The sequence below is a fragment of the Cetorhinus maximus genome, chromosome 4 (genome assembly GCF_964194155.1).
Source record: "Cetorhinus maximus chromosome 4, sCetMax3.hap1.1, whole genome shotgun sequence".
NCBI lineage: Eukaryota > Metazoa > Chordata > Chondrichthyes > Lamniformes > Cetorhinidae > Cetorhinus > Cetorhinus maximus.
The window spans coordinates 119,024,845-119,037,305 of NC_135882.1; the positions used below are offsets into that span (position 1 = coordinate 119,024,845).

Here is a 12,461-nt window from a genome sequence, read left to right on the forward strand (position 1 = left end):
ATGACAGCAAGTATTTTTTAGTTAGTAGCTTAAATTTCCAACAAGTGATGGAGTTGTCAAAAGAGTGTCTTTTACACTGTGCTGCTTAAGAGTAGAAGCCAGATTCACATCTCCAATCCCATGCAATGAATGCTGGAACACGCCAGGTGATTATGAGCAACATGCTTCCCTGCAATTAGAAATAGAGGGTGATTCAATGTGGGTTTTCTTTGTGCCAATCATGGTAGATGGTTACAGAGCAACATAAGCCTAGGCTGAACAGGAGAGGAGAGATGCTGATGCTTCATTCTGCACATTGTAATGTATGTTGTTTGATGACAAAGCACTAAAGTGAATATTGTTTTTCACAGGCCTCAATGTTATCAGCAGAAAATGATCCTCTTGGCCCTTTACCACCTGGCTGGGGTACGTTTGTCATCACCTTTGGTGCGGTCATGCCATACTGTTTAAAAAACACAACACATTGAGTAAATTTTTCAGGAAATAATCATGTACCTAAACTGAAAAGGCTGTGATTTGTATCATTTCTCAAAAAGATGTGAGCTCACTAAAATTAATAAAGATATATGCATATAGTAAAGGTGGGTTTATTATTTCAACTTGAACTGGACAAATAAAAAAATTGGCACTCAGTTTGGCGGGCATGACTAATGGGCCTCTACTCTTTTCACATACTAATGCAAAGCTATTTGAAATGCATTAAGAAAATCTTTTTAAAAGGTAAGCTTTGAATTGAGGAACAAAACAACAACAGAATTAATGCAGACTCAAATCCTGCACTTTAAAGATTTTGATCTCATACCACATGATAAACTTCACTTAGCATCAGTTCTGTTGTGAAATTTGATTTACTGGGAGAGGGAGAGATGTAAGAATAACAGAATTGGTAAAATTATGCAGATTGCAATTTTGGGACCAACACCAGCACCCACTTCCCCCTGCAAATCAGTCTACCTTGAAGGAGGATATATGGGAATGAGAAATGAAAAATATCTAAGTCCTCCTTTGTTTCTCTCTAAAACAGAAAGGAGGGTGGATGCGAATGATAGAGTTTACTTTGTGAATCATAATACAAAGACCACTCAGTGGGAGGATCCAAGAACACAGGGGTAAGTATCTAGTAAAGAAACCCATAGCCAAGTAAATATGTGGACACCTTAAGCCCAACTGAAGCAGTAATGCACTCAATAAATAGCTATATAATTCCCTGTATATTTCCATGGAAGCTGTTGATACATCATCTGTATGTTTCAATAGTAGGAGTCATGTGCTGTGTTGTTCCTTTAAGATATTAAAAAATTAAAATCTAAAATAGTAAAGAAAGTTTAATAATTACAGTAGCTTGTCAATTTCTAAATTAAGATATCACACAAAACCAAATTGTGCTGACAAAAACAGTAGATAACTAGCTGACTTATTATGGTGGTTTGTTCAGGAATGATTTGAGGTTATGCATAAGTGAATTCACTTGTGTTGTAATAGGTGGTGTTAATCACTGATTAATCAATGATTGCTAAAATAATCCAAATTCTTGAAAAATATAGACTCATTTGTGTTGTCAAGGCAGACAAAATAATGGAATCAGTTATCAGCAGAGGATTTGAGAATGACCTGTATGATAGCCAATAGTAGTAGACATGACTTTGGGAGGGGAAATATTCTATCAGCCTAACCTCCTTGGTCTGAATCATAACTCTCAAAACATGTGGGTTGATGTCAGGCGAGACTTTGAAATTTAAAAAATCTCAAACCCAACCCCAAACCATCTACTTTTTAAAGGAGGTGGGATAGAGCAGGTAGCCAATCCACTCCCAGGAGGTGGATTGGCCAATTAAGTATTTTAATGAGGCTGGCAGCCTCTGATTTAACCTGCTTTGCTATTTTAACCAAGGCTGATACAGAAACCCAGCATTTAAGGGAGGCATACAGCTTCAGGCAGAAGTTAAGTGCTTCTTCCATGGCCTCCGAAGCTCACCCCATTAGACTACCCCCTCTCTCCTCTCTTCCTGGGTTGGGATCAGTATCCCACCACTAGCAGCAGCAGAAGATTTACTTGCAGTTGAGACCTGCTGATTCAGCCCATTGATCTTTTTGAGAAGGTACGATATCAAATAGATCAGGGTATACCTTATTACATAAATTATTTGGACTTCCAAAGAGTCTTTAACAACTTTTTTCATAAAAGGTTACTGTATATGCCTTGTGGGAACTCGGGATGAAATCTGCAAATTGAAAAGAAGCTGGCTGAAAGAATCAACAGCATTAGAATAAGAAATAAATAGATGCTAAGCCAAAGGCGATTTTAGGAGGGGTGACCAAAAATGATCTCCCATTTTCTGATTCTTGGTTCTCTTTCCTTTTGCTTCTGTGTGAAGGAAGGAATATAAGTCTGATGGGAGAGATTCAAACATGGAATTGCAGTAAAGAAGGGAGAAAATTTAGGAGAAATTAGAGAGCAAAAGGACATTGGAAGTGGAATTATAGTTGGAAAAAGAAAGGGACATTGCCCGAAGAATGGGAACCATTTACAGTATTCGTGAGCACAGGGACCATGTGGTCAGCGGTTTATTGGGAGCAGGGTCAAAAAACCTGAGATGGGTCTCATGGACACAGATAAGCTCAAGAGGGAAGGTAGAAGAAAAATTAGTGAAAGACAACTCAGAGATAGGACAGGAATGAGGCTGAGGGTCTAATTTGGTGAGCAAGGCAAAGCAGAGGCAGCTGTATGAATGGTCTCAATTTTAATAACAAAGAATTCCATGATCACCTTATACTTTTTGTTGGTAGGAACTCGAGAGATGGGTTTAAGAAGGCTGGTAATGGAAAGGAAGCATTGCATACTAATAAGTGAGTGTTTTGGAGAAGGAGACTTATGAAACTTGATGAAAAGTGCATAAGTTTTCAAGTGATACCAAGCTAATGCGAAGAGGAAAATAGGAGTTAAGCAACACACTACCTGCAAAAATGAGTTCCAGCAAAACTTACAAATTGCCAGATAGTACATTAACATAGTGGCTATGTTATTGGATGAGTGATCTGGAGTCTTGGACTAATAACCCCAAGATGAGAGTTCAAATCCCACCAGTTAATGAAATGAATCTGAAATAAAAAGCTAGTATCAGTAATGATGACCATGAAACTTCCAAATAGTCATAAAAACCTTCGCTTCACTATGGTGTCAACTGTGGCTCAGTGGATAGCATTCTTGCTTCTGTGTCAAGCTTGTGAGCACCAAATTCAAAACTGACTCTCAGAGCCTCACTCCATCAGTTCTGCAGTGTCTGAGTTTTTGATGAGATGTTATACTGAGGTCCTGACTGCTTTCTCAGTTGGATGCAATTTCAAAGAACAGGGCAGTTACCTTCAATATCCTGGCCAACAATTACCCTTAATCAACATCAAAAAACAGATTATCTGGTCGTTATCACATTGTTGTTTGTGGGAGCTTACTGTGGTGCAAATTTGCTGCCATGTTTCCTACATTGCAACAGTGACTAGAGTTCAAAAATAATTTGTTAGCTGTAAAGAACTTAGAGGCGTCTTATGGTTGTGAAAGGCATTTTATAAGTGCACAATTATTTCCTTTATAATGCCTTCAGGGAAGGAACATACGAACATATGAATTAGGAGAAGGAGTAGGCCACTCGGCCCCTTGATAAGATCATGGCTGATCTGATTGTAACCTTAACCTCACATTCCTGCCTACCCTCGATAACCTTTCACCCCCTTGTTAATCAAGAATCTATCTAGCTCTGCCTTAAAAATATTTAAAGACTGCCTCCACTGCCTTTTGGGGAAGAGAGCTCCTCACCCTTACCTGGTCGGGCCTTCATGTGACTTCGGACGCATGACAATGCAATTAACTCATAATGCCTTTTGAATTGGCCTAGCAAGTAACTCCCTTCTTGAGGGAAATTATGGATGGACAATAAATGCTGGCCTTATCGCAATACCCATCAATCATGAATGAATAAAGGAAAAATTAACAGATATAATATACACGTGCTTTTGTTTTTTTTATTCTTTCATGGGATGTGGTGTTGGTGTCAAGGGCAGCATTTATTGCCCATCTGTAATTGTTCTTAGAAGGAGGTTGTGAGTCATGTGCCTTGAATCGCTGCAGTCCATGTGCTGCAGATTGTTGAGAAGGAAGATCCAGGATTTTGAACCAGCTGCACTGAAGGAACAGCGATATAGTTCCAAGCCAGAATGGGGTGTGACTTTGAGGGGAGCTTACAAGTGGCGGTGTCCCCATGCATCTGTTGCCTATGTCGTTCTATGTGGTAGAGTTGGGGTTTTTGGATAGTGCTGTCAAAGGAGGCTTGGCATGTTGCTGCAGTGCATCTTATGGATGGTAAGCACTGTAGCCATGGTATGCCTGCATGAAGGGAATGAATGTTTAAGGTGTGGATAGGGTACCAGTCAAGTGGGCTGCTCTGTCCTTGATGGTGCTGAGCTACTTGAATGTTGAGGCTTTTTCTTTTATTCATTTATGGGACATGGGCGTCGCTGGTAGACCAGCATTTATTGCCCATCCCTAACTGCCCTTGAGAAGGGGGTGGTGAGCTGCTGCCTTGAACGGCTGCAGTGCATATGGTGTAGGTACACCCGCATTGCTGTTAGGGAGGGTGTTCCGGGATTTTGACCCAGCTGCACTCATTCAGGCAAGTGGGAAGTATTTCGTCACACTAATACAAAAGCAAAATGCTTCGGATGCTGGAAATCTGAAATGAAAGCATAAAATGCTGGAAACTCAGCAGGCCAAGCAGCATCTGTGGAGAGAAGCAGAATGGGCTGAAGTTTACAGGCTACCCATTGATGAGAAAACAGGCGGGTGGACCTGTAAATTAGGGTGCTATGCCAGTGGCAGTGGGTTGCGTGCCCGTAGACCAACTGAGGTTCTTAAGTAAGCAGTTAATGCCCAGTTAAGGGCCTTATCCCCCTGACACTCTGATATAATGTTCAGTGTGAGAGTCCTGCACCTAACACATGCAGCCTGGCAGGTTTAACCTGCAGGCTGCTGGTCAGTGAAGAGGTGGGTCCTCTTTCACAGGCCCCCTGTGCCAGTCAGAGGATTTCCCATCTCCACAGTTTTACCTCTCCACATCCACCCCCTACCCCCCTGCCTTGTCCAACATGACCCCACCCCCACCTTCCACCAGCCTCACTGGGTCCTGTCAGCCTGGTTCCAGAAAGATCTCGGGCTTACTAAAGATAGAACAAGAGTAAAAGTTCTAAATTTGGGAAAGACAAATTTTACGAGGCTGAGAGGTGATCTAGCAAAAGTGGACCGGTTACAGACTGGTTACAATGTGGGTGTACCTACACCATATGCACTTGAAGGGAAATCAGTGACACACCAGTGGGAGACATTCAAATGCGAGATTCTACGGCCAAGTGTATATATGTCTCCACAAGGAAAAACAGTGGTGCTGCCAAATCTAGAGCTCTGTGGTTATCTAGAAGTATACAAGGTAAGATAAAGCAGAAAAGGAAAGCTATTGACAGTCTCAAAAAACTTAATACTGTAGAAAGCTGAGAAGAGTATTAAACATACAGTGATGAAGTAAAAAATGTAATTAGGAAAGCAAAGAGAGAATATGAAAACATATTGGCAGGTGAGATCAAAGAAAACCCAAAGATGTTTTACCAATACATTAAGAGCAAGAGAATAATTAAGGAAGAGGTAGGACTGAGCAGAGATGTATATCGTAACTTGCGTTCTGATACTGAAGATGTGGGCAAGGTTCCCAATGAGTACTTTGTCTCTGCCTTCACTAAGGAGAGGGTGAAGCAGATATTCTAAAGAGAAGGAGTGTGAAATATTAGATACAATAAGCATAGTGAGAAAGGATGCACTGGAGGGACTGACATCCTTGAAGGTGGATAATTCACCAGGCTGGATGGATTGTATCCCAGGCTGTTAAAGGAAGCCAGGGAGGAAATAGCGGATGCTCTGAGGATCATTTTCCTGTCATCGCTAGACGTAGGCGAAGATTGAAGGTCTGTGAACATTGTACCATTATTTAAAAAGGGTGCGAGGGATAGACTTGTGGTTAATTTTAATTCCATATTTCAATACTGCTTCTTCTGTGCAGTTTGCAGAATGAAGATCCACTTCCAGAAGGCTGGGAAATTAGATACACAAGGGAAGGTGTCCGATATTTTGTTGATCACAACACTCGAACAACTACCTTTCAGGATCCTCGCACAGGCAAATCATCAGTGTAAGTCCTATTCTTGAACAAACTGGTAGGAATTAAATAGCTTTGGTCCAGTTATAGTTTTTTTGCTTGAAACTGGCAATTTTGCATGTTAAGCAAAATAAATGAGATTTTTCCCTTTTTTTCTTAAATCAATTTAATATTTAAGTAAAATGCTGAATATTAGTTCTTAGAGGTATTACCAACATAAATGATATGAATTCTTCAAAATGCAGTTTGAGAAAAGATTTTTGGTTCTACAGCTCTTATTCTGCCCAGCTATATTTCCTGCTCTTTTGCACGTCACTTCTCTACTCATCTCACTGAGACATTGTTCCATGGGTTTTAAACTTGTGTATTGTCTCACTCAGATGGCCTGCATGATTCTTGATGATGAATGTCACCAGATTAATTCAATCATTGCCCTTTACAAATGAACAGATCTTGATCACATTTGTCCCCATGCAACATACACACAAACGTACTCCAAGTAGGATTAACAGATAGTGATCAGGAGTGGGAACTATGAAATAAAAGCAGAAAATGCTGGAAATACTCAGCAGGTCTGGCAGCATCTGTGTAGAGAGAAACAGAGTTTCAGTTCTGTGACCTTTAATCACAAAACATTAGATTTTCTCCATCTTATGCTAGAAATGCTGAATTGTGATGCTGATTGCATCTCACTACCAACCTAGTTTAGACCAACTAATTCAGCACGAATCAATAGCTAATCTATGAACTACTTGGTCTGCATCCCTCACTAATTTGCAACCTTGATTCATGGAGATGGCAGGTGAGCTCCTACACAACCCATTTATTCTCCTAAAGAAAGGTTCTTTCAATAATGTAATGTTCCTTGTAATATGAGCCAAGTTGTTCATAATTTTAAGATTCTAAGAGCTTTGCACCATGTTCCCTAACCTCCCTCACTTTATATTTTTGAGGTATAGTAAGGGTGAAAGTTATGTACAAGGGAAGAAATATGACTTTTGTCAGCATAATTTATGTATTGCACATCCTTCAGTCAAAACTTAGTTGAGCCATTTTCATTTGATGCTTCAGGAAGAATGACCATTTGAGCTAGTCACTAGAGGAAGTCTACATGCCTCAAAACTGCACTCAAGCAGGAGAGAAAATGGGGATAAAATTACAAATGTGAAAGAAAAGCTTAAGTAGAAGCAAAAGAAAAGTGGAGCACAAACATTTTTTAGTAAGAATAATTATTTTATATATATAAAAATGTAAAAGGATTGTTAAAGCAGATTGCCTCCAAAATTTCCTTTATTCTGCACAAAGGGCATGACTGAAGTAGTGAATGAGTATTTTGCATCCCTCTTCATAAAAGAAGATGAAGTTACTATCTCAATAGAGGAGGGAGAAATGGAGATACTAGACAGGATAAAGATAGAAAGAGAAAGAATAGGTAGGTTGGCATCACTTAATAAGTCACCTGGTCAAACGGGAATAGGTTGTTAAGGAAAGCTAGGGTGAAGATAGCAGAACCTCTGATCACATACTTTCAATGCTCCTTAGATATGTGAGTGAGGGGAGAGAGATAAGCTTAGTGATGATAGGCCAATTAGTCTGATGTCAGTGTTGGGAATACTAGTAGAGACCATTGCAAAGGACGAAATTGAATCTCATTTAGAGAAGCGTGGGTTAATAAGGGATAGCTGCCACAGGTTTGTTAAAGCAGATCATGCCTGATTAACCTGATTGAGTTATTTGAAGTACCAGAGAAGGTTGATGAATATAGTGAATCTTGTATATATGGACATACCAAAGTAATTTGATAAAATACCGCTTAACAGGTTTATTCAGAAAATAGAAGCACGTGGTATTAAAGGGATAGGAAGCAGTAGTGGTGGACAGATATCTGACTGGAGAGAATTGTGCAGTGGGGTCTTCCAGAAGTTGATATTCAGCCTATTACTTCTTGTATATGATTTTTAAAAAATTATTCATTCACAGGATGTGGCGACGCTGGCTAGGCCAGCATTTATTGCCCATCCCTAATTTCCCTTGAGAAGTAGCCTCGATTTGGGTATAAGAAGCATAATTTTGAAGTTTGAGGATGGTGCAAAACTTGGTTATGCAACAAATAGTGATCATGATAGCAGTAGTCTTCAGGAGGACATAGACAGATTGTTGAAATGGGCAGACACATGACAGATGTAATTTAATGCAAATAAGTGTGAAGTGATGCATTTTGAGAGGAACAACATGGAGAAAGAGTATAATCTAAATGGTACAGTTTTGAAGGGGGTGGCGGGGGGGCGGGGATACAAGAGCAGACAGACCTGGGAATGCATATTCACAAATCTTTGAGCAAGATGATAAGATGGCTAAGAAAATACGTGAAATACCTGACTTTTAAATGGGGTCTTGAATACAAAGCAAGAAAGTCATGCTAAACCTTTGTAAATCACTGATTAGGCATCAGTATTGTGCACAGCTCTGGACGCCACCCTTCGGGAAGGTTGTCGAAGCCTTGGCGAGGATGCAGAGGAGGTTTACTCGGATGAAATCAGGGATGAGGGACTTCAGTTATGTGGAGAGATTGAAGACATTGATTATTCTCCTACGAGCAGAGAAGGTTAAGGGAAAGCTGATAGAGGTATTCAAAATTGTAAGGGGCTTTGATAAAACAAGTTGGGGAAAACTGTTTCCTCTGTCAAGTGGATTGGTTTAAACTACAGATTTAGAACAAACAAAAGAATTAAAGGGGAGATAGGAGATTTCCTCACACAGAGGGTTGTTAAGATCTGGAACATTCTACGTGAAAGACTAGTGGCATCCGATTCCATGGGAAATTTCTAGAAGCATTTGGACATGTACTTGAAGAGGACTAATTTTCAGATTTCTAGGGAAAAGGCTGGGGTGCAAGATTAAATTGGACCAGCCATTCAAAGAGCTTGCACAGGCACAACAGGCTGCACTTTATGTACTGTAAAAGTCCATGACTCTAATAAGATTGTTAATAAAATTCATTTTCTCAATGTTAATAGCATGTATAGTATGATATTAGGATTTGTTTCTACACCATGTTGTTTTAGTTGAAATCATTAAAAAGTGACCAGTTTAGGAAGCGCATGAATCCTTGGAGTTATATGCGTACTAAGGTTTGTCTGTTCTTTCTTCAGGGTTCAACATTCAAAATCCACAGAATATTTTATATCTTAATGGTGTCTCAAAGAATGTTACAAAGTTCAATTATTACCAACTTCTGCCATTTGTTAAGGGTAAAATGTAACTTATTTTCACAGTGCAAAGGGTCCACAAATTGCATATGAACGTAGCTTTCGGTGGAAGTTAGCACATTTTCGGTATTTGTGTCAGGTAAATCAATTTTCTTTTCCCTCTGCAACTGGCTTATTCTTAATCCTAAACCTTTACAAATTTATAAGTACTGGTAGACTATTCAAAAATTGAGTTAATGTAAATTTTTGCACTTGAAAAATTGAGGTGTCAGTTTAAAATGCCACAAGCATTGTTGATTAATGCAGTTGACTTTGTTCTTTCAGTCTAATGCGTTGCCCAGTCATGTAAAGATCACTGTTTCTAGACAGACTTTATTTGAAGACTCCTTTCAACAAGTAAGTAGCTTTTCAGGTACCAGAAGTTGAAATACTTATTAAGATTTTGTAATCAAGGCTTAAGGTTATCACTTATAGCTGAAATTTCACAGTATTTTAAAGAAAGTAAGTATACTCTTAATAAGCTTGCAACCAATGTTACACAAAAAGCTCTTCACTGTGTGTGTATAGATTTATGTTCATGTATCCAGGATGAGAGAACTTCTTCACACCAGCCCTTCAATTGATTAGCCTCTTGTGCGTCAACAATTCTGTTGCTCCACTACCTAGAAGAAGCAAAAAACAAATAACTGAGAATTCCACAGGATATCTGTTTGCTCAATAAAGGGATGTGTACACCCTTTGTGCTGAGGTACACCTCACTTGCCTAAATCCAGAGAGTTAGGTAGAAGACCGAAAGATCCAAGGCATGCAGTGTTTCTCCTTGGTCTTCTCCTTACTTCCATTCCATTTTACTTGGGGTCGCCACAATGCTGGTTGATCACCCTTCTCCATCTCCTGTCATGCATCCATTCTTCTTCCGATCCTGCTGCGTTTACCACTGCATCTTTCCACCTGGTCTTAGGCCTTCCTCTTCTCCTTCTCCCTGGCACTCCCATCTCCATCACCTGCCTTACCAAATTTCTTCTCTCTCCACAACAGATGATGATACCGTTTCAGTCTTTTCTTGCCTACTTTCCCTGATGCTCCCACAATCTTCACTGAAGTGTTGCTGATGGAGTTTCATGAGCAAAAAAATGCACTTTATTCACACTGTTACCCTCCTGCTACTTGCTACCTTAGTCTAATAAGAAAATTCCAGCCTCCAGTAACAGACCTATCCCTCTAGGAGCCAGTAATAAGCCACAGTGGCTGATCAATCACCCAAGATGCCCTGCTAACTTGCTTGGCTTGGATTCCAAATTACCAAATCTGCCATGGAGTGTAGATTCAATTCTATTCTTTTCCACTGTTAGTTGTGACATTTGGAGCAAAGGAGATCCCCTTGCCTCTCTCTGCCACCATCTTACAGAGGATAGTAATCCACTGAAGCAGTCCATGTCCAAATGCAGCAAGACCTGGACAATATCCAGGCTTGGGCTGACAAATGGCCATGCAATAAGTGTCAGGCAATGACCATCTCTCAGCAAGAGAAAATCTAGCCATCGCCCCTTGATGTTCAATGGCATTACCATCACTGAATTCCCCACTATCAACATCCTGGGGGGCTACCATTTACCAGAAACTGAACTGGACTAGCCATATAAGTACTGTGGCTACAAGAGCAGGTCAGAGGCTAGGAATCCTGTGACAAGTAACTCACCTCCTGACTCCCTAAAGCCTGTCCACCATCTACAAAGCTGGAATACTCCCTACTTGCCTGGATGAATGCAGCTCCCACGACACTCAAGAAGCTTGACACTGTCCAGGACAAAGCAGCCCGCTTGATTGGCACCAAATCCACAAACATTGACTCCCTCCACCACCGATGCACAGTAGAGCAGTGTGTACCACCTACAAGATGCATTGTAGGAATTCAGCAAGCCCCCTTAGCCAGCACCTTCCAAATCCACGACCACTGCCATCGAGAAGGACATGGGCAGCAGATAGGTGGGAACACCACCACCTGGAAGTTCCCCCCCTCCAAGTCACTCACCATCCTAACTTGGAAGTATATCGCTGTTCTTCTGCTGTCGTTGGGCCAAAACCCTGGAACTTCCTTCCTAACAGCACTGTGGGTGTACCTACACCACATGGACTGCAGTGGTTCAAGAAGACAGCTCACCACCACCTTCTCGAGGGCAACTAGGGATGGGCAGTAAATGCTGGCTCAGCTAGCGAAGCCCACATCCCGCGAATGAATAAAAAACAGTCTGTAGCTGGCCATTAGCAAAGTACCAAACGTGTGTTTGAGTCCATGCCAAAAACTATTATCTCCTTATGAGCAGCTTGGTGAACAGCACAACTCATGTTTGGGTGCAGTGCTGCTATCCCCCTGTAATAGTTTGGACAACAATGACTTGCATTTACATAACGTGTATATCATAGTTCAAAATCCTAAGATGTTTCAAATGAGCGTTACCAAACAAAATTTTCTATAGAATCACATAAAGAGATTTTAGGCATTCTACAGAGGTTTATGAAGGAAATTCCAGAACTTAAGAGCCAAAGCAGTTAAAGGCATGGCCGCCCATGGTGGGGATAGAAATCGTGATGTGCAAGAGGTCAGAATGGGAGAAGTGCAGAGATCTCAGAGGGTTAGAGAAGTTTACAGAAATCGGGAGGGGTGAAAGGATGGGATTTGAACCCAGGCATGAGAATTTTTAATTTAAGGCATTACCAGTCTATGAGTCGAGGTAGGCTGGAGAGCATAGGGGTGACGGGTGAATAGGACTTGGTGTGATTTAGGGCATGAGCACCAGTGTAGGATGAATTGAAGTTTATGAAGGGTGGAAAATGAGTGGCCAGCCAGGAGAGCATTGGAATAGTTGTGTCTGGAGATAACAAAGGCATATCTGAGGATTTCAAAGTACAACAGACAAAAGCAGAGGTGTGGAAGTAGACGGTCTTGGTGATGGGGAAGTTATAGGGTTGGCAGTTCAGCTCTGAGTCATGACATTACTGATCAATAGTTGCCAATATGAAAAAGACAAGCTCGTTAACTGTTGGTAGTGATCAACTT

At 40.7% G+C, this 12,461-nt stretch overlaps 2 protein-coding genes across 6 annotated transcripts in view; both read left to right on the plus strand.

Moving 5' to 3' along the window:
* Positions 1–12,461, plus strand: part of LOC144679844 (copine-3-like) — a 750,377-nt gene that overhangs the window by 438,081 nt on the left and 299,835 nt on the right. The gene's annotated exons all lie outside the window — the stretch shown is intronic.
* The window catches only part of LOC144679841 (NEDD4-like E3 ubiquitin-protein ligase WWP1), a 196,494-nt gene that overhangs the window by 125,501 nt on the left and 58,532 nt on the right, over positions 1–12,461 (plus strand). For all 5 annotated transcript variants that reach the window (XM_078540684.1, XM_078540685.1, XM_078540680.1 and 2 more), the window contains exons 11-15: positions 351–405; positions 1,025–1,109; positions 6,099–6,227; positions 9,470–9,542; positions 9,728–9,799. In XM_078540684.1, the coding sequence (XP_078396810.1) occupies positions 351–405; positions 1,025–1,109; positions 6,099–6,227; positions 9,470–9,542; positions 9,728–9,799 (414 nt within the window). The remainder of the gene's footprint in view (positions 1–350; positions 406–1,024; positions 1,110–6,098; positions 6,228–9,469; positions 9,543–9,727; positions 9,800–12,461) is intronic.